At 43.8% G+C, this 27,897-nt stretch overlaps 2 protein-coding genes across 2 annotated transcripts in view; one reads left to right on the top strand and one right to left on the bottom strand.

Annotated features, from left to right (window-relative positions):
- Positions 1-2,234, bottom strand: part of LOC143299884 (uncharacterized) — an 88,661-nt gene extending 86,427 nt beyond the window's left edge. The window contains exon 1 of the mRNA XM_076613377.1: positions 2,124-2,234. The gene's annotated coding sequence lies outside the window, so the exon portion shown is untranslated. The remainder of the gene's footprint in view (positions 1-2,123) is intronic.
- Positions 2,235-26,568: 24,334 nt separating this feature from the next.
- The window catches only part of LOC143300014 (dynein axonemal heavy chain 12-like), a 92,336-nt gene continuing 91,007 nt past the window's right edge, over positions 26,569-27,897 (top strand). Inside the window, 1 exon segment of the mRNA XM_076613570.1 lies at positions 26,569-26,795. Coding sequence (XP_076469685.1) covers positions 26,569-26,795 — 227 coding nt within the window.

Here is a 27,897-nt window from a genome sequence, read left to right as displayed (position 1 = left end):
GGGATTTCTGTTTATTGACATGTGCATTTCTTTTCTTCTTCTTTTTTCCCCCTTCTTCTTTTTCTTTTTTTGTGAAGGTAAAATGGTAAGCGAGATTGTCGAGCATGAACATATAATCCTACAGTGATAAATACTGAGGGCCACTTACATAACTGACTCTGAATATAAGTGTGCGTGTGTGTAAACGTGCGTGCGTGTGTGTGTGTGTGTGTGTGTGTGTGTGTGTGTGTGTGTGTACGCGCGTACTCATACACGTCTATGAACCACTGTATGTAAAGATGCACGAACAGCTGAGAGGGAAAAGAACCAGACAAGGTAACGCTGACAGCTGAACACAATGTGGTCATCATCGTCAAGTTCACAAGCGCCAGTGCTTGTGAAAGCGCAGCTGGCAGCAAGGCAGACTGATTGGCAGGCTTGACTGGACAAAACCTGAAAAAGCTGCAACGCTGGGTAGAGTCTACGCCCGCTAATAAGCGCTTCGAGTTCCGAATGATTTACGAAACATTCTGAAAGATATTGCCCAAAGATCGCCGGTTCGTTTAGTTTTCTCCAACACACAACTCCGGTCCAAAATGCGGGAAGAACACAAATTTTCTTTCAAGCTTATACGAGTACATGACGTTAATTTGGGCTCTGGGAAAGGAGTGTAATATACTATCAAACAGCACATTCGACCACAGGAAGATCTGCTGACATCAGTGAAGAAAAGAAAACTTCGTTGGTATGGTCTCACAACAAGATCCAATGGCTTTGCTGCAACATTCCACCAAGGAACTGCTGAGGGAGCCATATGGCGGGGAAGACAGATCAAATACCAACAAAAACGATGGACTGACGACAACGCACTGTTGACAGGAAATCCAGTTGTAGACACCCAGGGATTGTCACATAACCGGTAGAGAAATCTGCCTAACAGTTCTGTCCGGCGCCAAAATGTGGTGGTGTTTTTTTGTTAAGAGAGGAGATCAGTTTCAGTTTCAGTAGCTCAAGGAGGCGTCACTGCGTTCGGACAAATCCATATACGCTACACCACATCTGCCAAGCAGATGCCTGACCAGCAGCGTAACCCAACGCGCTTAGTCAGGCCTTTAGAGAAAAAAAGGGTGAATAACTAATAGATGAGCTTACATAAATAAATAAATAAATAATAATTATAATATAAAAAGGTAGTAGTAATAATAATAATAATTTTAAAAAAAACAACTAAATAAATAAATAAATAAATAAGATAACAATGATGATAAATAAGAGAGGAGAGAATAAGTAGAAGAAGACAACGAAGAAAGAAGAAGAAGAAGCAGATGACGATCAAGAAGAAGAAGAACAACAACAACAACAAGAAAGGACGCTAAATTAACAATAATCCGTTCCAAAACCTGTCACAACAATAAAATTAAAACATGTACATTCTGGTTGGAGCAGGACGGGGAAGAGGTAGTAGAGCAGTGAAAAACCCTGTCGGTTGTGCATTCAGTTAAGACCTGCAGATGACAGTGATGCGCAAAGGTGAGCAAAACAAAACAAGATGCCAACCCCCACACGCTAGTTTTAACTGTTTTAATTGGTTTCACCTGTTCATGTGTGATATATTATTTGATTTACTTTATGGCGTGATCTTTTTTTTTCTTTTTTCTTTTTAACAGCTTAAAGAAAATACACCACGGCAAGACATCATAGTAAATAAATAAATGCACGCAACATTCGCATACATTATTTCATGTCGATAGCACGTACAAAAACCAGAAATGCGCCGAAACACTGACGCACGTGCAATCAGGTGTCGTAACGACGCGCGCGCCTTATAAAAGTCTTGGAATCTGAATTATAAAGAGTTGGCAAAGCTAAATAATCAATTGAACAGATAAATAAAATCCATAAGCAGTCAAAGACACTGCGTGGTTTTCTGCGCTTCACACAAACATAAATAAATAAATGAATTAGTTAATAAAAACAGATTCCGCTTTACTCTGACACAAAACTCTCCAAAACATGGTCAAAAGGATGACCCTTGAAGTTTGAAATTTGTTTGCTTCAGATCGCGCCATGCACTTGAAATCCGCACTGCACGACCACAATACAAGAACAATCAGTACATAACAAACTAACAGTAAACCACTCACCGAACTCGCAACAACTGTATCCCCGATACGAAGGCATCAGGAAAACGGTGTGGAACCTGGCCTTGCACCACCACACCACACCACACCACACCACACTGCCTTCTCTGAAACTGGTGACCGCAGCACGGTATATGGGCCCTGTCACTGCCAGGGACTGGCCAGACGCCGCGCGCACCGCACGTGCGAAAGCCCTCACAGAGTACAGCTGACAGAGCCAAGTGCACAATGCGCAATTCGCCGTGTCCTGTAGCCCAGCTTCAACAAACTGTACCCCCGTGTATCGTCTGCTCGGTGTTTGAAGGATCCGTGTCTTTATTTATTTATTTATCTATTTATTTGTGTACTTATTTATACAAAATTCTAATGATGTATCATTTATGTACTTTTTTTTCTCAAGGCCTGACTGAACGCGTTGGGTTACGCTGCTGGTCAGGCATCTGCTTAGCAGATGTGGTGTAGCGTATACGGATTTGTCCGAACGCAGTGACGCCTCTTTGAGTAACTGAACTGACCTAACAACACGATCCTCACCCCCCAACCCCTTCCCCCCCCCCCTCCAATGCTCCTCCTGCCACCCACACACCTACCCCAGTCCCCACAAAAAAACAACAGTGAAAGACTCTCCGTGTTTTTAAGTCAGTCGTCTGAATTCGCCTCATGGACACACTGAAATATTCTGTCACAATGCTACCTGCCCGGTTAACATTGTACATGTTACATCCAATCTATGAAACTGCCCATGTATGAGTTTTAGAATATTCGCATCGCTGTTGCTCAAGGCTTGTGGCATGGGTGTGAGATAACAATCTGCTCAGTGGACTTAACGGTGCCCTTTTTTTTCAGTAGACCAGGAACAGCAGCTACCATGAAGCAGTTCAGATGACTGCCTTCAAGCACTTACTGACAACATGTCTCGATGTGGCCTCAGGTCACATGCAGTTACCAGATGAGTTTCTCAGCAGAATCTCACTAGCAGTTCAGGAAGAAGTTGAACAACTTGTAGAGGACAGCACAGACAACCCTAGCCCTTCCTCTGTGCATGACCCATCGCTGCCTTCAGGACTCACATCTGCTGATAACCCACCACCAGCTCCAGGATGTTCAGACCATTCGATGGATAATCCTTCTCCATAGAGAATGTACATCTGATAACTGAGCCACCCTCTTGACACTGAGTTCTCTTCCACAGATGACCCAAAGACAGCTCTTAGCCCATCACCCATTGCAGACCAGCTGCTAACACCTGGATCAGATAATACTGTACCTGTGAACCCACATCCAGCTAAACGTGCAAGGAAGAAAGCCAAGGCACGGCCTTGAGCAGCAGGCCAAACGAATGCTTGCACGCAGCACCAGATCACTTCGGGCAGTTGGTGTCGGAGAGAAAGTGGCTGTACCTGTTTCTCAATTTGATCGCACTGAAGCAGACCCACCAAATTTAGTCAGTGTTGAGTTAGAAGCAGAAAAACTCGACATTATCACGGGAAAACTTACCAGAGACCAATCTGAGTTAATTCAGTATGCAGGGCTTTGCGCTGAAAATATCTTACCAGAAGTGCTCAGCATTCGTGAAATTGTTCGGGCACAAAGTGTGTGTGGCGGTCAGGGATACCAACAACGCCATTGCAGGAGCAAATGAATTTCAAAACGCTGTACCTGTATGAAAGCTGGTCTTCACTGCATCAGTGCCGGCCACAGCTACAGATCCTGTGACGATGCTGACCACTGAAAGAGACAGAGAGAGAGAGAGAGAGAGAGAGAGAGAGAGAGAGAGAGAGAGAACGCAGGGCTTGTTCCTAACCAATGGTGCACAGCATCTGGACTTAAAACATATACATGTATGATTTCTGTTGTGACTGAACCAGTCTTATAGCTCTATGTAACTATAAACGAAAATTCTTTTTTCATTCATAATAGTTGCTCACTTAATGAAATGGCCACGTTTTCAATTTCCCATTTCATGAAATGGGCAATTTCATAGATTGTGTGTAGTATATACAGTGATTTATGTGGAAAGCAAAATAACCATGATCCACATCTACTTCAGTTATATGCAGTCCACATGAAAATAATCAAATATAAACTGCATAAGAGTTTAGAAATCTGGTCTAGCAAATGACCACAACAAAAAGGAAAAAAAATCAAATCGTACCAAACATTCAGTTTCCTAAAAAATGGAAAAACAAAACCAAAAAATCTCAATAGATTAATGTCGATTCACGGATAAGACAAAACGTGACTTTAGCCATGTAAACTGAATTTTGAAAACGCGGGATTTTTCTTGAAAACAACACGCCATTTTAATGACAATCAAAGATGATATCTTGGTTAGCGGTTGGACTCCGGGTGGTATCCAATGGAGTTTCTATCAACTGCGACGTGCGCCTCAAAACCTCTGCTGTTACCAAAACTCGGAAAGAAAAAGAAAAGCAACAAAAAACACATTGATACGGTTTGGCAATAAAAGCGCTCGACCACACCTCTGCAGCGAGGGGAGAGAGCAAAGTCCGCATCTTGCAGGCGCTAAGTGGCCGGGACACGAGCGCGGCACGAGACTGGCACCGCTCCCTCCCCATCCATCATCACGGCCTGTCGCTTCTCCGGCTCTCTGACGTCACTGGGGCCGGGCGGCGAGGTAAACAGCGCGTGTGCAACTTCCCACCTGCCCCCGTCCTTTCCTGTGGGCCCGCGGGTGGATTTCCCATACATCGTTTGCACTGGTACACAAAACAGGCTGTGTCTGGGCCACTATCTGGACCCATAGACATTTATCGTGATGTAAATATACGTATATCTCAGTGTCTGGACCACTGCTACAAATTGTATTGTGTTGTATTTCTCTTTTATATCACAACAGATTTCTCTGTGTGAAATTCGGGCTGCTCTCCCCAAGGAGAGCGCGTCGCTATACTTCAGCGCCACCCATTTTTTTTTGTATTTTTTCCTGCGTGCAGTTTTATTTGTTTTTCCTATCGAAGTGGATTTTTCTACAGAATTTTGCCACGAATAACCCCTTTGTTGCCGTGGGTTCTTTTACGTGCGCTAAGTGCATGCTGCACACGGGACCTCGGTTTATCGTCTCATCCGAATGACTAGCGTCCAGACCACCACTCAAGGTCTAGTGGAGGGGGAGAAAATATCGGCGGCTGAGCCGTGATTCGAACCAGCGTGCTCAGATTCTCTCGCTTCCGAGGCGGACGCGTTACCTCTAGGCCATCACTCCACTGGTCAATGTGTCTGGACCACTGCTACAAACCTGGACTACATGTCTGAACCACTGCTACAAACCTGGACTACATGTCTGAACCACTGCTACAAACCTGGACAATGGGTCTGGACCACTGCTACAAACCTGGACTACATGTCTGAACCACTGCTACAAACCTGGACAATGGATGTGAACCACTGCTACAAATCTGGACTACATGACCACTACTGCTACATGTCAAGACTGTATGTATGGACCACTGCTACAATCCGAACTATTGCTATAAATATGGACTGCGTGTCTGGACCACCACTGCTTCATATCTAGACTATATTGTGGACCACTGCTACATATGTGGGCTATGTTTATGTAGCACTGAATTACATGTCTGGACCACTACTGCTACAAATCTGGGCTATATGTATGGACCACTGCTACAAATCTTGGCTATATGTATGGACCACTGCTACAAATCTGGGCTATATGTATGGACCACTGCTACAAATCCGGGCGATATGTATGGACCACTGCTACAAATCTTGGCTATATGTATGGGCCACTGCTACAAATCTTGGCTATATGTATGGGCCACTGCTACAAATCCGGGCTATATGTATGGACCGCTGCCACCATTGCTAGATGCATGGACCACTGCTAAAACTCTGGACAACATGGCAGGACCACTGCTAAAATTGTATACAAGTGGTCCTAAATTCTGGACAACATGGCAGGACCATTGCTAAAATTGTATACAAGTGGTCCTAAATTCTGGACTACATGGCAGGACCACTGCTAAAATTCTGGTCTACATGGCAGGACCACTGCTACAAATCTGGTCTGTAGTATGTCCGAACACTGCAAAAAGTCTGTGTAAGATAATGAGCCTCCTGTGGCTCCCTCATTGTAAATTAGAAATAACGACTGCTCCCGTTGCGTGCATTCTTGAGACAATAAACTACAGTACAAGAACCCAGCACCCGCCTAAGTCTCTGTTCTCATTTTCACTCTTTTCTGTCAGACAACCACAAATTAGTATCTGCTAACTTTACAGTCTGGACTACATGTCCTGACCACCGCTACGCATCAGGAACACTGCTACATATCTTGACCTGTATATATATATATATATGATAGTCGTGTCCGACTATGACCATCAGAACAGCAGAAGAGGCAACTGCTGTTCCGACACTTGGGCTAGAATTTGTTTATAGTGGAGAGTGTCTTGCCCAAGTACATCCCAACCCTCTCGGCTATGAGGGTTTTAGGACAGTGGGCGTTGGGATGGTTCCCAAAGGCCAACTAGCCCACACGGCTGCAGCACTAAGAGGCAGTGCAATTTTGCCTCCTAGTTTGAGAGTCATAGTCCTTCACAAAAGACTAAGCTGTAAATGACCACCCTTACAAGAATGGACCACTGTCTCACCAGGCCCAGACCTTTGCTACAGCTATGAACAACTCTCTTCACTGACTAACACTGCAGACCCAGTCTAACTAACGCCGTGGTTTTGATCGAGGCCATGGGTTGATTAATGGCGCAGATGGGGCTGAACTCATTCATTCCCACCTCAACCCTGTTTCCGCCCATACTGCAGATCTTTTCTTCCCATTCTCACCCCACTACACCCAGTGCTGCCTCTTCCCCGCTCTCGGTCTTCTCTGGTGCCCATTCTCTGCAACAACAGCTCACCGGTTGGTTTGTGTTGAGGTCAAGACTGAGTGCGTTGTATGCCACCACTCAAAATTGATGGATTTTCTCTCTGCCCTCTATGGTGTGTGTGTTGTAGTAGTAGTAGTGGTAGTTGTTGTTGTTGTAATAGTGGCAGTAGCAGCAGCAGCAGCAGCGGTGATAAGAGCAGAAGTAATTATAGTGTTCATCTTTACACCTTTTTTATATCATTATATCAGAAGAATTGTGTGTGTGTGTGTGTGTGTGTGTGTGTGTGTGTGTGAGTGTGCGCGCACGCATGTGCGTGTTAGTGTTAAGTGTTAGTGTGTAAATGTGTTAGTGTGTTTGTGTGTGTGTGTGAGCAAGAGAATGTGTGTGCGCGTTTGTGTGCGTGAGTGTATACATATGTATGACTCTGTGTGTGTGTGTGTGTGTGTGTGTGTGTGTGTGCGCGCGCGCGCGCACGCGCGCGAGCGTGTGTGTATGTGTGTGTTCGTTCTTTAGTTTAACGTCTTTTCACTGAAAGTGTGTGTGTGTGTGCGTATGTGTTTCTATTATCCCCCCCCCTCTCTCTCGTCTCCTCTCTTCTGTGCGCGCGCGCGCGCGTGTGTGTGTGTGTGTAAGCGTCTGACAGTTTACCTTCCACCCACCCCCAACCCTTCTCTCTCTGTGTCTAAGTGGGTCCCTCAAAACAGACATCAAGTTCCAAAGGAATCACGTCGGCTTCCGACCCTGGATGGCTAATATCGTTCTCCAAATGTCAACCGCGACATTGACAAGAGAGAAAAAGAAAGACTGAGACAGACAGACAGACAGACAGACACACACACACACACACATATATATATATGTATGTATTGGATAAAAGAGAGGGGGTGCGGGCAGACAGTGACAAATATAGAGACAGAGTGAGAGAAAGAAAGAAGAATGGGGGGAAGACAGAAAAGGGGAAGAGAGATGTCATTTACTCATCAATTATTTTCGTCTCCAAAAAAATCTTCTCCGAACTCAGAAATGCCCCTTCTTCCCGCCCGTCCGGTAATGAAGCCATTTCCATTTGTCATTTCCTCTTAAATGACTTAAGATCGATATTTGGATTGATAGATACAGTCAGGCAGACACACAGGCAAACAGCTGGGTGGATCGATGGGCGTACGTGTGGACAGACAGTTGATAGACACACGCGCGCGCACACAGACACAAACACACACACACACTGGGACACACACGCGCGCGCGCGCGCACACACACACACACACACACACACACACACACCGATGTGGACACTGTGATATACTCACATGAAATGAAAGAATCGGAGAAGCGAGAGAAAAGACGGGCATGAAACCCTGGTCCAGGTTGATTACAAAACAAATCAGGTGCGATATTCAAGTCTGTTACAATTTTGCAGATTGAGAAAAGAAAAGAAAAGAAAAACCTAACTGAGGACGCATCTAGAAGAGGAAAAACAACCGCACTACGGGTGGAAAGGCCTAATAGTCACAATGCTGGATTCTAGCCCGAGTTTCCTTAGCTGAACCGCAGTTTCGACGCACCTGGTGGATTAAAGGTGGAGATTTCTCCGATCTCCCTGGTCAACATAATTATGTGCAGACATGATACAAGCTCATGCTTGTTGTTGCTCAAGATTTCCTTTTCCTTTATTGAACGCTGTATTTTGTCTTGTTTCTTGACATTGAAACCAACACAAGTGCAGACCTGTTAGTGCCGGAATCTGTACGCATGCAGAAGATTAAATACGCACGGGTTAGAGATCCTGTAAACCATGACAGCGTACAGTGGGTTATGGAAACAAGAACACACCCAACATGCACACTACCAAAAACAGAATATGGCTGCCTTCATGGCGAGGTAAAAACAACCATACACACGTTAAAGCCCACTCGTACATACGAGTGAACGTGGGAGTTGCAGCCCACAAACACAGATGAAGAAGAAAATGCTTTCCTGCCGAGTGGAAAAAATAATGAGAAAGATACTAACTTGGGACGGCTCAAACTGTAACTCACAATCTCACGTTATCGAAACCAGATAACATCCGCGCATTCCCACAAACATATGATAATTATTTACAGCAGCAGGTTCACAAAATTCTAAACACTGCTTTAACATAGCTTTTTCATTCACCAGAAAAATGTAACGTACAAATACTGCTTTACTTATCAACTCACTGTCCTAGCCTCTAAATGGGGCTGACCCAACTGAAGTTAGAGTGGGACGAAGTGGAATGCAGAACAGTGCCCTCAGAGTATAGTGGAGCAGACTGTCCTGGTTGACAGCAAGCTGTTCTCCCTGACAAGAACGCATCGTCTCACTCAAGTACCACCCGTGTTCTTCTCTTAATGTTCGACTCTCCGGTCACTGTGGCTTTTTTCTACTACTGCCAGGAAAACTCTCCCGCTGCCCTGCATTATTTTACGCTTGCTTTACACGCAGTGTCAGTTTATTGTCTAACCCGAAAGACTGGTAGCCAGACCACCAATATCAAGGTCTGGCGGAGTAAGGTTGGGAGGGGCGGGAGAGGGAGAAGCGGCTCGTTCGACATTTGAACCGTTGACCAAGGGTCTTATAGTTCCCAAAGCAGGAACGTTATTGAACTGTCTATCTATTGTGTGGGGAATGCGTGGGGGAAAATATATATCAAACAGGTTGAACAAACTGAAAGCACTTAAATCCCATGAAATGCACGAGAGAGACAGAGACAGGGAGACAGAGAGACAGACAGACAGAGACTGAAAGAAGCGAGAGAGAGACGGAGAGACAGACATACAGACAGACAGACGTAGTCAAAGACTGAATCAGAGACACACAAAGACGGAGACAGAGGGATATGAGACAGAGCGATCAAGTGAAAAAGAAAGGCGATTAGTCGGGAAGATTTGAATCAAGTTTGCCTACAAATCAGAATTGATCAGTCTGGCAGAACAAGAGCTGGAAACGAGACACTTTTTTTTTTCTCTCCACGTACACAGCTGTCTTCCCGGATAACTGATGTGTCTGTGGACGTGCGACTGAAACCATGAACTTTCACCTCACCAACACCACCAACATTTATCAGTGTGTGCCAAATTTTCGGGAATCCGATCTCTCGTCACCCCTGGATGTGAACATCACTACAGTCGCCAAAAGCTCTGAGAAAAGTAAGCGCAGAATCAATAATTTTGCATTAATTAGCTCATCAACATTAACACGGTATACAGATCTACAAAACTGTATCAGAAATTTGGTTCACATCACGCAGAATCCAAACTAGGAAGGCATAAATGGCGAAAGGAATAAGAACCAGAATCAGTATCATGCTGGAAATGACGCTGCAATACTGCCACAGACAACTTTGTACAGACAGACAACACTCAGGTGGGTTCTTCACACACGCTCAGGGGGCAGGCGGCACAGTGGTTAAGACGCTTATCTGCTAATACGGAGTTCGTGAGGGTCTGGGTTCGATTCCCGCTCTCGCCCTTTCTCCCAAGTTTGACTGGAAAATCAAACTGAGCGTCTAGTCATTCTGACGAGGCGATACACCGAGATCCCGTGTGCAGCACGCACTTGGCGCACTGAAAATTAATCCATGGCAACAAAGACAAAATTATGAAGAGGGAATCAACTCTCATATGTACCCATATATATATGCATGCACTTAAGGCCTTGCGTTGGGTTATGCTGTTGGTCAGGCATCAGCCTAGCACATCTGGTGCAGCGTCAAGGGTATGTCCGACCAATATGACGCTTCCTGGAAAAGCTGACACTGAAACACGTTCAGCGACAAATACGGTCATACTAAACAGATCTCTTCCCACGTGATACACAGCCAAGGGCACTGAACTACTTCATGCAAAACGGACTCGTTCCAAAGATGCCTTGTCTCCACAGTCAACTATTGTCAACAACAGCCATTACAGAAAAAGAAAGAAACTCGAAGTCTTGCACTATAAGCATTGATACTCCACAATGCAATGATGTTTAGCACACATATACTGACAGTCTACGATGCAATGCTACTTATCAGAAATGTATTGTTGTACCATGTAATGCTGACTGTCGGGCATACACATATTATAATTCATAAAAAAAAGAAAACGGTCCCATCCCTAACTACTGGGTCAGAAAATAATAATGAAACATGAAACACTGGACCATAAACTCTGTTTCCTACATTGTAAGGCTGACGACTTACTAAACTGATACAATCTAAAAATTAAAAAAATAAATTAAAAAAAAAGAAGAAAAACAACTATGAAAAGAAATTACTTGCCTGGAAGGAAAAAAACAAGTTTAATAAATGAGGGATTTTGGACAATACCTTTCATTTTCTCTCCTTGTGTGGATCTGCCTGAAGTTGGAGTTTACAGATGGTGAGAAGGAACAGATTCTACATGACATCGATGTACTTCTTTTGAGGCCTCACATGTTCTTCTGAAAACCAGAAAAAACATGGCGAAACTAAAAACACAAGCACTTACAAACAGCTTCAGTTTTCCAAATTTAAGGAACACCACCCTACCACAGCACAGGGGGCACAGCATTTTGAGGACACATTTATGGATAAAAGAAATCATCATTCTCAAAGCAAACTGAAACCTGGTCTAAGATCTATCATTAAATCATTTAATGTGAACCTTATCGACAGAAGGCAGAACAGGAGTTAACTACTTTTTTTGTGAATGCAAAGTACTGTGTTCTCTCTCTCTCGCTCGCTCGCGCGCGCGCGTACACACATAGTTATATACATACATACATACATACGCGCGGGCGAAATCCCTGAACAGCTTCCCAAACCCTCCCTCTGTGTTCTGCGGAGTCTCCAAAATATTGTCATTTATTTTCATAATGCAAATGAAATCCCCACAACTGTAATCTGTGCAGTCGTCCCTTTAGTCTCCGCAGTCTCAGCCTAAAGGTCCCTCTCCCTTTCACTGACCAAAGTGCAAGGACTGATCAGCAAGAACCTATCACCGGCCACTGACATATTCCTTCCTTCTCTCTGAATATGACACAATGCATTCAAGTCTTGACAGTCTACCAGCCGCTGTGGCGAAGTGGTCTGCGTCTCTACGGATTTTATTACCATCAGAAACGAGATGGTTTGTTGTTTTTCGGCTCGTGGCCGACTTCTACCGAGAGTTCAGTGTGCTATGGGCTCAGAGGGGAGGACTGTGACTACACAGTCGATGAACATCCACTTTATGGATGTGTCTTTGGGAGTGCAGCTCAAAATCAGCGACCAACTCTGTAAGTATCTGTATCTCTCGGACCTTTTTGACGCTGAGATATAATGGGGGTACAGCCGGGATATCCTCCGATAGTACAGCCATGTAGACCGAAATTAAAATGGACCCCCCATAGCAGCAATCGTCACGACATTCATCATCATTCATCATCATCAAAAGAAAGAAATCAAAATGTCCGAAACTGTTGAGGTAATACAAGTCATGATATCTTGTTTGTTGTTGTTTTGTTATTTTTGTACGGGAAGTGAGAACTACCGTCTGACGTTTTCTGTATTTTGTAATACGTAGTGGGTCAGTTTTGGTCGTGAAATTTGGAAGGGGGAATATGCTTGTGTTTTTGTTTTCAAATCCTTCTTGTTTTCGTTGCGCACGTCATGAAACCATGAACTGAAGGAAGCTCGACATGCAGTCGAGATGTGGGAGACGTGAAAGACTGCAATTTAAACTGGAAAGAACAGAGCTGCATGTTCCGATGTGTGCTGACTGCACGATCGTCTCTGAGTAGACTGGTTGGCCGAGCGAAAAGCAGCAAGAAAAAGTAGAAGACGACGTCAATTTCAGGCTGATGCAACTGTCAACATGGAACATTTCAAAAAACGAAATGATTTGACGGAACACATGTTTTACTATTGTTGTTGTTGTTGTTCACTTTTCGGGGGACGGTTGGGGGTGGAGTGGGGGTGGGGTGGAGTTTGGATATAATGAGGGAAGGCGGGAGGTGACAAACGGGAACTTTTTTCATGTGGCAAATTATTGTGACGGAGCGATCTGCTCTGGGAATTGGCGTGTTAAATGGGGAAATGTGTTGGTGAATCGAAGTGCATAAATAGAAGACTGTGTGTGGAGAATGGAAATCGATTCTTAAATTCAAACCTGTCTTGAAGTGCTTCATGGAGGAAGCACATTAACGGTCTGAACTGTTTGGATGGGTGATTAACAGGGAAATGAGTTGACGGTTTGGTGGTGCATTAAAACAGTGATGCTACAGCCGTCTTCAGTTATGACAAGCTTTGTAGCATTGTAGCATTGCCACCTCTCGTTCTGTGGTCCAACGTAACGTATTCAACTATTGTTCTGTTGTTGTTGTTTTTTCATATAGCATAAAACACTTAGAGCTTGGTCTCAGACCGAGGATAGGCGCCATGTAAGTATCCATATCATCATCATCATCATATGTCCACATTTTTTACATCTGTCCACCATTGCGAACATCACAGGAAGGCTTTCCATACAGACACTCACTCCTTCCCACTAGCTGATAGTAGACAGGCCCTGATGAAGTGCTGCTGGCAGCTGGGACCCTTAGATGTCTTTCCGGGGCAACTTCTTCTTCTTCTTCCTCTGCGTTCGTGGGCTGCAACTCCCACGTTCACTCGTATGCACACGAATGGGCTTTCACGTGTATGACCGTTTTTTACCCCGCCATGTAGGCAGTCATACTACGCTTTCGGGGGTGTGCATGCTGGGTATATTCTTGTTTCCATAACCCACCGAACGCTGACATGGATTACAGGATCTTTTACGTGCGCATTTGATCTTCTGCTTGCGTATACACACGAAGGGGGCTCAGGCACTAGCAGGTCTGCACATATGTTGACCTAGGAGATCGGAAAAATCTCCACCCTTTACCCACCAGGCGCCATCGCGATTCGAACCCGGGACCCTCAGATTGAGGGTCCAACGCTTTAACCACTCGGCTATTGCGCCCGTCTTTCCGGGGCAACGAGCACCGCCTTCACTGCACGGCCTCCGCTCACCACGACCACTGACTCAGCCCCTCGACTAACAATCACATGCCGGTTAAAGACTGAAGCAAATGTTTAAAGATAAAACATTACTAATCACAAAAAGTGCGTAAAGATATAAGGATAGACTAATTGAATCAGACCGGTAGTAACAAGTGCCAAAATGTACGGAAAATAGATGGCAACAACAGCTAAAAACACAGGGGACACAGCCGCTTAAAGATTTAAAGGTTAGACTGACTCTGACTTGAACTGCCTATGAAGGAAAAACGATGTTTATAACGCCGACGGGCGCAATAGCCGAGTGGTCAAAGCGTTGGACTTTCAATCTGAGGGTCTCGGGTTCGAATCTCGTTAACGGCGCCTGGTGGGTAAAGGGTGGATATTTTTCCGATCTCCCCAGTCAACATACGTGCAGACCTGCTTGTGCCTGAACCACCTTCAAAGGTCGTGAGGATAAAGGATGACTTTTTCAGAAACCTTTTAAGATTTTTGAATTGCCTGTCTCCTGGCTCTTCACCTCATCCCTCACTCAACTCTCTCTTGCCCCCCTTTCCACCCCGTTTTGTCTTTGTATGGTTGTGATTTTAGTTCCCCTTTCCTTTGCCCTCGTCTCTGTCCAAGCATACCCGGACACGTTATTCTTCTTCCCTGAGAGTCAGTCACATAGATCATATTGTGGTCATGCTTCCAGGAATACTGGGGAACAACACTTTCCAATTTGTAGTATCTAGAAATAATGCCGTTTAAAACACAAAAATGTGCTTATCTCCAGTTCTGAGTACTCAGAAATGATTATCTGTCAGCGCTCACAGAAACATTTTCAACCATCAGCATACTAACAAGCCTGAATAGTCATGTTTTTAGTTAACAAGCATTATAATACTATCAAATGTAAGCGCGCACAGCGTTGGTGTTTTAAGTGTTGGCATAAAGAAAAACAATGCATCACTTACTTAGATGCTCCCGCACTGTCGGAGGCATGAGGCAGTCACAGCGCTGCACACACCGCTGGCCAGGTTGCTGTTGTCACCCCATCGTCTGTCGACAATACTTCAACTGTTATCAATCAGAAATGCACTGTTCTTTTGAATAATTTATATATTCAAAACACACACACACACACACACACACACACACACACACACAGATACACACACACACACACACACACACACACAGATACACTATTTCAATTTCAAGGAGCAACAAATACGTGCGGATTGAGCCATATACGCAGTACCACACCTGCTTTAAACCAACAAAGAAAACGGGACAGATACCTGACATTCGCACAGACCCAATGCATCTTGAGAATCTATCTGATGTTGCAAAATAAAGGACGAGAACGGAGAATTCACATGAAAACAGTAAAAACACGCACTCTCTCTATATATATTTATCTGTAAAACACACACACACACACACACACACACACACACACAATGTCTCCCTTTTAATGTTTTATTTTTTTCCAATGCCCTGTATTTTTCCCCACCCCATACACACATGCGCACACACACCATTCTTCACCCTCTGCCCAATACTGTTCCCACCACCAACCCCCGCCTTCCACCCCCCACCCCCCTGTTTTTCCGTCTAATATCACTTAAAGTGGAAGACGTTAAACTGAAGACTACTATTACTACTACTACTACTACTGCTACTACTAGCAGAGTAGTAGTGGAGTGATGGCCTAGAGATTACGCGTCCGCCTAGGAAGCGAGAGAATCTGAGCGCGCTGGTTCGAATCACGGCTCAGCCGCCGATATTTTCTCCCCCTCCACTAGACCTTGAGTGATGGTCTGGACGCTAGTCATTCGGATGAGACGATAAACCGAAGTCCCGTGTGCAACATGCACTTGGCGCACGTAAAAGAACCCACGGCAACAAAGGAGTTGTTCCTGGCAAAATTCTGTAGAAAAATCCACTTCCATAGGAAAAACATATAAAACTGCACGCAGGAAAAATACAAAAAAAAAGGGTGGCGCTGTAGTGTAGCAACGCGCTCTCCCTGGGGAGAGCGGCCCGAATTTCACACAGAGAAATCTGTTGTGATAAAAAGAAATACACACACACACAAACACACAAACACACACACACACACACTCAGACTCAAATCTTCCACATACACACGACTCAAATCTTCCACTGGTGAAGATCCTACCCCCGAGGAAGCGGACATGTTTCAGGTTATACAATCCTCCAGTTCTTCCCAGTGCAGCAGCTGCATCTGCAGCATCAACCGTCACCAGTGCACCAGACGCCGCTTGCTGGGCATGGGGAGCTGCATGCGTGCATGAGGAGACCCACAAAAAGGTGCACGAGGAGCCCCAAGGATTGCACAGGGAACTCCCATAAAGTAGTGCACGAGGAGCCCCAAGGATTGCACAGGGAACTCCCATAAAGTAGTGCACGAGGAGCCCCAAGGATTGCACAGGGAATTCCCATAAAGCAGTGCACGAGGAGCCCCAAGGATAGCACAGGGAATTCCCATAAAGCAGTGCACGAGGAGCCCCAAGGATTGCACAGGGAATTCCCATAAAGTAGTGCACGAGGAGCCCCATGGATTACACAGGGAATTCCCATAAAGCAGTGCACGAGGAGCCCCAAGGATTGCACAGGAAATTCCCATGAGTGCACAAGGAGACTCCAAAGTGCACGAGGAGGCCTAAGGAGTGCAAGAGGAGCTCTCTGGAGTGCGTGAGGAGCTCCCAGGAGGAGTGCACGATGAGACCTAAGGAGTGCACGTAAAGCCCGCAAGAGTGCACAAGGATCCCCAAGCGTGCAAGAAGAGCCTTCAGTCGCACATGATGAGCACAAGGACCATCGAGAGCGCCTCTCTTCCGCAGGAAACAACTTCTGCTCCAAATGGGCTTTCTTTTCCACTTGCACCTTCTCTCTGATTGTTCTCTCTGTGTAAACAGGATACGGTGTGTGGCAAAACGCCCATTGGGTGCATGCGCTACTGTTGTTGTTCGTCGTGTGTGTGTGTGTGTGTCGTGTGTGTGTGTGTGTCGTGTGTGTGTGTGTGTGTGTGTGTGTATGTGTGTGTCGTGTGTGTGTGTGTGTGTGTGTGTGTGTCTGTGTGTCTGTGTGTGTCTGTGTCTCTGTGTCTGTGTGATAGAGGGAGAGGAGGGGGAACAGAGAAAATTTACTGTTACTGAACCACGCAAGCTATTTGGCACTACGGTGGTATGCACAGTAACACGCGCAACGATGTCTTTGTCAAAGAAACCACGGAAACGCCCCCTTTTTATTGTCCATCACAAAACCATAAGCTTTAAAAAAAAATTTTTTAAATGTCCCCCTTGGCTGCTCTCTGTCGATGTCAGGGCAGTGAAGGAGACATCACGCCAGGCAGAATTGGACGAAGCCAGCGGGAAGAGCATGCACGTGTTTAAAAGGCACGTGCTTTAATTAATTTAATTTTCCGCGTGTTCTGTTTCAGGATTCACATTCTACTTCCGCTGAGAGAGAGAGAGAGAGAGAGAGAAAGAGAGACAGACAGACAGAGGAGTGGGGGAGGGCGGGGAGACCGAGAGAGGGACAATGCGAGACCAGAACGCGTGCGCGCGTGTTGCGAATCAGGTGGTGTTTGCAATACAAGGGAAAGGACACGGTGTGGCTGACCCAACACACACGAATTCGTTGCCTCAGGGTACGGGATCAGTTCGTGCTCTGCTTTCTATACGTTGTTAACGTGGCTGCTTGTTTTTTGGAGAGACAGAATGGCTAATCAGGCAGACTGACACACACGCATTCAAATAATGGGGACGGACGTGGTTGGGGCGGGGGGGAAGAGCAGGGGGACGGGGGTGGGAATAAGCCATATACGCAGAGTTACTTGTAGTAATTTGTTTTCAATGTTACCCTTGCGTGATTACGATAAATATAAGCAGAAGAGACCAAGAAACACGGATTCATTACATGCATAACTTGTTGGTTGATTATCTTAAATATAAAAGGGAACAATATAAAAAAAATTAAAAATAAGAAAATGAAAAAAATGTTATTCTCGCTGCCCTGTCACTGATGTCTACAATAAGTAATAAAATATAAAGAGTGTACTGTTTATTATCTAACCCTCGGAAAAGCACAGTTAAAAGAACAGTTGCTGTATAGTATATCATCAATCGCAAGGTAGACAAAGTTTATCAGTAAAGTAAGTAGTCCCAACAGAATCAGTATTACTATCACCACAGGAGAAAGGCGAGGATAAAAGGGAACACACACACACACACACACACACAGACACACACACACACCGAGATCATTGTGTGTGTGTGTGTTTGTGTGTGTGTGTGTGTGTGTGTGTGTGTGTGTGAGAGAGAGAGAGAGAGAGAGAGAGAGAGAGAGAGAGAGAGAGAGAGAGAGAGAGCATCATTCTTTTAAATCAAGTAAGTCAGACCCTGTTGTAAAAAACATTCACGAAGCCAACTGTAAGCAGCAAACTTTACAGGACACGCAACTACACCAGTGCATGCAAGTGCTGATACGAGCGACGATAATTCTGTCAAAGCAAAAACAATAGTCTTAAACACACACCCACTCGCACAGAACACACACACACACAAACACACACACAACACACACACACACATTGAGACATGCACACAGTCCCACCCTTCTCTCCGTTACCCCTGCCATCTCCATCCCTTCCGAAGACCATCCTTTTCCCCGTCTGAAATCACCAAGAGTGAGAATACATAAAACTCATGACTACGATATGAATCAGCAACTTACCAGAAACATTTCCAAACGTAAAATCAACTTTTCAAAGTGAACGTGCGCATTTTCAAGCAATAAATAATCACCGGTCGCTTCTCTCTCGCTCATGGCAGAAGTGAGTGGAAGTGACGTCACTGTCGTCTGCGGAGCATTGATTTCTGTTGTATTTTGCGGCCACTGTGTTTCGTTTTCTTGTTTTTTACATCAAAAGTTGCAGACTACACAAAGGTGAGCTTTGTTTAATTTGACTGATTGATTTTAAGTGAATTCACCCATGATTGACTGACTTTTAAGTGTATTCACTCTTGTTGATACTACACGAGACAGAAATTAATGCGGGGTGCGCGGGGATGTTGGGAGAGGGTAGGACTGGGATGGGTGTAGGGAGGTGTGGGTTTGTTAACAATGTCAGCGGTTAGCAGTATTCACTACCATGGTTAGCTTTCAAACAAGACGCAGAATTTTGGGAAATTTCTGTTCTGACGAGCGCAACATGCGACACAGTTTTACAATGAGTTATTTTTAATGTGCATGACTGTCTGGACAGTATCACGCCTCGCTGCGTTCTCTCGGCTCATTGACCCCGCTGTTGTGCACCAGACTGCATGAAAACGTGCTGGTTGTGTCAGGTAAAACACACTTTCCTATGTTCACCACGTTCTTGTTCAACAGCGGCCACAGACTTACATCTGCCATGTTCTGTTTCTGTTGTTTTTCGATGTTGTTTTTTTCCCCCCAAGAAGGTTTTCCAAATGATTTGAGACATTCACTTGCAAACAAGTAACAAGAAGTGTGCACCGCGCATGCAGCAGTGCTGTAGACCCAACGTTCGTTCTTTGGATAAACAAGCCGCCTTCTGACATGCATAACAACAATACAAGAAAAGGTTGAGAAATCAAGATGTTTTCACACATTTCCTTCCCATAGTCTTTCCTTGGGATCACCATATGTTCACCATGCTGACTGACGATGATTTTTGACAATCTTGTGTTGTTCTTTCTTCTGACACAACCATAGCTGTTTGGCCTTCCCCTTCCCAAACCATGACGCTTTGCACGTGCGTGACTGCAACACATGTACCTGGCATTTATCATGGTGTTTCGTCGATCTTTTCCAGTGAACGGCAGTTTTGTATCTCCATTTGGTGATTGTTTTAATGTGTACATACACTGAGATGTACAATGTGAATAATTTGATATGGGCGTGTTGACATAAGCGTGTTGACATTTATTTTAAAACAAGACATAACTCCATTATTGTTGTCTTCCGTGCCTAAGCGTTACTTCTGTAACGGTGCAGAACAAACGAACGTCGTGGGATAAAGGAAACTACATAGGCAAATGTTGAAGTGTTTTAGGATACAAAAAAAAAACCCAAAAAACATTTTGACACAGACACGCAGGTACACGCACGCACACACACACGCGCACACACACACACACACACACACACACACACACACACACACAATACAGACATCTCTTTCTCTCTCATCCACTCCCACACTCCCACAAATACGCGGCGCGCGTACACACATACACACACACATATACACACACGCACGCATACACGCACGAACACACGCACAAGCACACCTACAAACATACATGCACACAAAGACACATTCGCACACACACACATACACAAGCGCGCGTGCGCTTTCTCTCACATATATTCGCATATATTTCGCGCGCTCACACAGAAGCACACACACCCGCGCTAACACACACACACACACACACACACACACACACACACACACACACGCACGCAAACACGCGCGCGAGCACACAGTAGGAGGGAGCCCGATGACAGGCTGGTGTGTAAGGCTGCTTCATCAAAGCCTGCATATTTGTTTCCAGTGACCATACTGTGGTGTATACCGATCTCAGTGTCTTGATGGCATTTCTGACACGAAGGCAGAGACAGTGGACCAAAGGGCCAACAAAGCAGAAAAAAGACAATCGTCTACAGAGTTCACACACACACACACACACACACACACACACACACACACACACACACACACACACACACACACACATACACACACACACACACACATATATATATATATATATGTATATATATGTATATATATAATTATATACATATAAAATATATGTATATGTATATATATCACACTCACACATATACACATATATCTGTGTGCATATATATGTATGTATGTGCATGTAGACTGATGGCCTAGAGGTAACGCGTCCGTCTAGGAAGCGAGAGAATCTGCGCGCGTTGGTTCGAATCACGGCTCATCCGCCGATATTGTCTCCCCCTACACTAGACCTTGAGTGGTGGTCTGGACGCTAGTCAATCGGATGAGACGATAAACCGAGGTCCCGTGTGCAGCATGCACTTAGCGCATGTAAAAGAACCCACGGCAACAAAAGAGTTGTTCCTGGCAAAATTCTGTAGAAAAATCCACTTCGATAGGAAAAAAAACAAATAAAACTGCACGCGGGAAACACACACACACACACACACACACACACACACACACACACACACAAATGTGGTGCTGTAGTGTAGCGACGCGCTCTCTCTGGGGAGAAAATATATGCACCTGCACACACACACACACACACAGACATATATATATATATATATATATATATGTGTGTGTGTGTGTGTGTGTGTGTGTGCAGGAAAAATAACAGACACGTCCTTTGGGGTCAGTGACAAGGCATAATAACCTACAGTGGACTAATAGGAATTCTTGATAGTATATCACAATATTTTGCAAATACGGGCGGCGCACACAGACAAACTTGCAAGAAAGAGAAAAGGTGGGTGTCGTTTATTTACGATGAAAGTCCACATGTTTTTATGGTAGGTGTACATTAAAAAACGGAAGCATGTTCAAATCAGTGTACATCCATACAATCTTCCAGTTGAATGATTAATTTGGCAAACACCCCTCACCAGGATATACACGTGTGTGTGTGTGTGTGTGTGTGTGAGAGAGAGAGAGAGAGGGGGGAAGAGAGAATGGTGGGGAAATTAATTAACTGCACCATTATGTGACAGCGCACTTGCGAGAGAGAGACAGAGAGAGAGAGATGAAGACACGTGATATCGCAAGGTATTCGCAGCATCTTGATTTTAGATCAAGGGGATTTCTTTTCACGGCACGTTCTTTACGAACTCGGTCAGATTTAAAAAAAAAAAAAAAAGAAGATAGAAAATAATGTATCTCAGTGGACAATAAATTGCCAGTTCCGAACAGCCGGGAGCAGTGCATTCTTTCGGCATGCTCAAGTTCAGTTCGATCGATCCCATGTGACATCAGATGGGTCATGTCATGACGGTCCGTGATACCGGAGATTAGAAAAGAGAGATAAACCACTCGCGGCAGGCCCCTTCTTACTGTCTATAACATTGCTGAAGCCGTTTTGGGGCACACACGCAGTGCGGAAGGGTGGGGGTAAATCACCCTCTCCTTCCCCACCCGAAGGAAACTAGTCGGTTCTGACGGTTCAGCTGCAGTAAAGCGAAAGTTAAGTTATGCCTGGAATTTCCCACGTGTAGTAAGATTCGCTGTATACAATGAAAAACCGATTCATTTTTGCTTGGTTTTTAGCACGTTTGCATCTGCTTGAATGTAGATAATATAAAAAGAAAATAAAGCAGCTCCCCCCCCCACCAACTCCCCCCCCCCCCAGCGCAATGTTGCACATGAGAGAGACAGTTGTAAATTATTGAACTGCGTTTTCATAACGCTACTTTTTCTTCACACTTTCTGGTTTACATCACCATTTCTTCAACAAATATATATATATATATATATATATATATATATATATATATATATCAAAACATAAAACACATATTCAGCTCTGTCTCTCTTCTAACATCTGTCTATACATACATACATACATACATGAATACATACATACATAATTTCATATAGATCTATCAGTATGTAAATCTAAATATATCTATATGTACATAATCATATATATAATTCATATATATACGAATGCTTCATGTTGCCCGAGCAGACCGTTGTATTGTGCTCTTTCTGTCTCTCTAAGTCTCTGTCTCTGTCTCTCTCTCTCGGGAGTTTTACATGGCTGTTAAAAGCATCTACGATTCTGTACTTGTATGTGTTCGTGACAAAGGTATTTATTCAGACTTTTTTCAGTGTCCAAGAGGGGTTAAACAAGGTTGTATGCTAAGCTCACAGCTGTTTTCCTTTTTCATCGGTGAATTGGCAGTGGAGTTATCAAAGAAGGGGAGACATGGAATACAAATGATACCTGGCGCAACAGATTTGCTCTTAATGGTATTTGCTGATGATGTTGTTCTCTTGTCTGACACACCCATAGGGTTACAAAATCAATTAAATGCCCTTAAGCAAGAAACAGACAGACTACAACAAACAGTGAATCTCGATAAGACCAATATTATAGTTTTCCGCAATGGAGGTCATCTTTCGACTCGTGAAAAATGGTGCTGTGGTGATAGGGAAATAAAAGTAACCAATACATATAAATATTTAGGAATGTTATTCACAACAAAATTGAGTTTGACATCTGCGTGGGATGAAGCAAACAGAAAAGGGAAAAAAGGTGTAATCCAAATTATAAAATCACTCAGGAGACTGCGTTCGACTGACGCTTTCCCTTAGTTTGGGCGGGGCAAAGGCAGCTCATGAATAATGAATGCGTCTCGCGGCGCAGGCTGCCTGGCTTCAGCAATTTCTGCAAGTGGTTTATCTCTCTTTTCTAATCTCCGGTGATACCTTGGTGCAGCGAAGAAACCAAGTCGGTAATAACCACAACTTTATTAGCAAATAACAAGTTTTAAGTGTCATTGGAACTGCAGCTATACTTGAACTAACAGATTCAGAAGACATGGCTTTACTTTGAAAATGAAACTAGCAGGTAGGTACACTGGGAAAACTTCTCGGAGAGGGCTTTTCCACACACATATGTCCGAGACATCAGGTGCAAACTGACACTACACCTGAAGGAGATCAGGAATCAAGGATTTTGAGCCACTGCTACGTTTAGAAACAGTGATATTCCAAACAGAAAAAAAAGAATAGTTACGCTTTTGATAATGTCTGGAATTCAGACGACGCAGTTATATTTAAATGCTGTAAAACCAGAAGATGCACGAGCTTGTTTGAATGCTGCTGCCGATTTGATTGATACTGATGAAAATCAAGTGGCTTTTTTTTTTTTTTTTTTTGTCTTTTTTATTATTTCATTTGATACAGTAAAGTATGACCATTGTTTTTGCTTTCCCCGATAATAGGGCTAATTAGATAATTGCAGAGCTGGTAAGATGAACATCGTGCTAAAAGGAAGCTCATCAGGAATTTGTTAGATACATGTCGACGCACATTAGACGTAGGCCAGATGATTGCAGCGCATTTTGTATTATTAAACGGAATTTACAACACACACACACACACACACACACACACACACACACACACACACACACACACACACACACACACACACACACAAAACAAAACAAAACAAACAACAAACAAACTTAAAGGTCATGTCATAATTGCATTGGTTTAATCAAACTGTTAAAAAATAGCAGGATGTTTGGAATGATGTTGATAGATAATAGAATTTCATGTAAACGAAGGCAAGTACGGAACAATCTAACATTTGATGACTGTTATATTACCAACATTTGAAAACTTTCCTTGAAAAAAAAAATGAATTGAAGGGTCTAGTCCGGATGATACTAAGACAAGGAATATTGAAGAATATGATAATGTGTATGTTTTCATTCGTTCAGTTTCAAACACGAGCAGTCGATCAAATCCATTTTTTGTGTCACAGATTTTTTTTACATTTTATTTTCTATTTCGATGATGATGAGGTTGATGAATATGCTGCTATGAGGACCCATTTAGTTTTGGGACTGTTGCTGTCGAACGCAAAGAAGAAGAAGGAGTTTTGGGACTGCTCAACACGGCTTTGCTCGTATTATCCCGGCGTCAGCGTAGCTGAGAGATAAGACACTTGCAGTGCTGGTTAGGATGATTCTCGATCGCATGGTCACAGTCTTCCGTTTGAGCACACTTATTTCTGGAGGTTCTGAGCTGGCCACGGACCGGGAAAAAAATCCACCTCTTTCTTTAAAGAATTTCTGGTTTGGATGGGTTTTTTTTTTTGTCAGTTCTCTTACGACAGAGGTAGAGGTATGCCTTTTGCGTCAGTGATGTTTCTTGTCGATGTTTACGTCACAGTTTTCACCACATAAGAATAAATGTTGTCTGAAACTAAAACTATAACTACCTCCCTCAATCCCCGCCCCTCTCATCCCCACACCTATCACACTACGTTGCGTCTGGCGTCGATCTCTGTAACTGATGCTGCAGCTTGTAGATACGTCATAAAGGTCTCTGTCTGTGGTCATTGGAACAATATGTTTGCATGCAGTGTGTGTCTTGAAGTCCTGGGATTCTTCATGACTTTATCAGCGGCTCGGGGTCAGGGAATAGTTCACCATGTCATGAATAGAACGAACTGACCAAAATCAATCCTCATAGAAAGCGGACAATTTCAGAACTTGGATCTGATTATCTTAGTAATAAACCACTATTCTGTTCTGAGATTGTTTAAGTAACAACTGGCCGTCAATAAATTGCGGGAACTGGTGTGTGTGTGTGTGTGTGTGTGCATGCGTGCGTGTGTGTGCGTGCGTGCGCGCGCGGAGGTACGTGAGGTATCTGCTCCCTTGAAGCTGATGTGATGTAGCTAAACTCTCCCCATTTTGTCACGTACATAGGCCCTACTAAGTGACCCCCCCCCCACACACACACACACGCATCCCCCCCCCCCCCACGCATCCCCCCCCCCCCCCACACACACACACACACACATGCATGCGCATTGATGTGGATCTATACTTTGACCGAAACACACACACACACACACACACACACGCGCGCGCGCGCGCGCGCGCGCGTTTCAAGTTTTAATTATCCTTTCACTCCTATTGGAGTATGGAAGATTACTGCAAAATAAACTTTTCATGCCCAGAACAAACATTTCCAAATACACAACAATGTCACATAAAAGTTGAGAAAACACAAATGTCTTTTAACTCTAAAAGTATAACTAGGCAACATTTGCAAATCTAATCATCTTACTTACAGCTAAAATGACTTTTTTGCCTCCTTTGAGCATATTACAAAAATTAAAAACCGATTTTGGAGACAAATGTTTTTAGGAACATATCTGTTTCGTAACTGATCATAATTGGGACATTCCATTATAAAATGAAACTCATCACCAATCACAGACACCAATCACACACACACACACACACACACACACACACTCTCTCTCTCTCTCTCTCTCTCTCTCTCCCTCCCTCTCTCTCTCTCTCTCTCTCTCTCTCTCTCTCTATATATATATATATATATCATGCACAAACACGCGCGCGCGCACTCACGCACGCACACACACCTCACACACACACACACACACACACACACACTCTCTCTCTCTCTCTCTCTCTCTCTGTCTCACACACACACACACACACACACACACACACACACACACACACACACACACACGTGTTATTATTTTCATTATAGTCCTAAAATCTGTATTTTCCCTGTTATGTTTCATCTTTTTCTTCTTTTTTTTTATATTGCTAATAAAGCTGGTCATTCATACTGCAATTTCTATGACGCAAACGATATGAAACGTAATCAGTAGCTTACATCAGGTTTGAAAAACGTTGACGTAATTTTTTAAAACTCACCTTCCGTCTGAGATGGAGGTTCTTGCATTTGGCAGATTTCTCTGCTAGCAGGAAAATAAAAACAGAAAAACAGAAAATGTCGGCGGGTTCGAAGAAACGCTTAAAAGATAGGACAAGCGCGGCCACCAACGAAGAATTGTCCAAGGTAAACATCGCCGATCTCTTGCCCGGAGGCAAATTGCCTGTCCTACAGCCCATCAAATTGCGGCCCCAGCCAAAGGATGGCATTGACCGGTTTGCCAGAAGTTTTCTGCATACACATCGACAGGCTGACAAGACGAGGAAATTTCTGCTCAGTATTATGTGAGTTTGTCTCATGTCGCGTTCTCTGTGTCAGTATGTATATCTCTTTCTCTCTATCTCGATCGAATATCCGAGAAAATAACTTTCCAGAGAAAATAAATTATCTTCCAATGCTATTTTTTTGTTCTTGTTTTTTGGGTGGGTGGTATTTGTTTGCTTTCTTTGCCGAAGACGGTATTGTCAGTCCTGAATGCATCTCTGAGAATACAATAGAACAGAAAACCAAAACGCAACAGCAAAAAACTGAAAAAAAGATCATCCAGGACAATATGTTTTAGAAAATAACCAGAATTTCTTACAAATAGAAGTTAGATATTAAATGAAAAATAACACTGCGCTGAAATCACACACACACACACACACACACACGCGTGCGCGCACACGCGCACACACACACAAATTAGCTGCATAAGAGCATGCTGGTCTTTTTTAGTTTGTAGAAAATGCATATGTACATGACTGTGTACAACAAAGCAGCATGTGTAGATAAAAAGACTGCGATAAGTTTGTGTGTGTGTGTGTACGTGTGTGATAGAGAGAGAGAGAGAGAGAGAGACGCTTCGGACGCTTTTTATTGACATTGGCCTAACTACAGGCCTTAAGTCAAGGGGGTCAATTCTAAGTTACAGCGTCATATGTATTGGATGAAAGAAAACAAAAAACAATAAATAAAGCAAATAATGTCAATAACTCAATTAAAAAAAACAACAAATTACTTAATCGTACATTTGTGTATGTGCCAATACACGTACGCACACCATAGTAGAGAAACAACATACAATAGACTATAAACATACAATGTGACCATCAAGTGTATACAGCTGTACCAGGCTAATCATATAACTAGTGATGATTACATGTTATTACTATCTATTTTCCTTTTCCTTATATTAACAGCTTCTGCTATGTATTTGGCAAGCACAATTATAATTTCATCATTTTCAGTGGATAACAGACTAAGCACGTCTTGTCTTTTCTCAGCAGCAATATGAAAACGTCGTGTCATGTTTTCATAAGCTTTACAATGAAATAAAAAATGATCTTCATCCTCTCTCACATCCTCCATACACACTGTACACATACAATCAGCTAAACCCTCAAG

This window comes from Babylonia areolata, chromosome 25 (genome assembly GCF_041734735.1).
Source record: "Babylonia areolata isolate BAREFJ2019XMU chromosome 25, ASM4173473v1, whole genome shotgun sequence".
In the NCBI taxonomy this organism is placed as follows: domain Eukaryota; kingdom Metazoa; phylum Mollusca; class Gastropoda; order Neogastropoda; family Buccinidae; genus Babylonia; species Babylonia areolata.
Note: the sequence above shows the minus strand (reverse complement) of the source record. Positions and strands in the feature narration are given on the sequence as shown.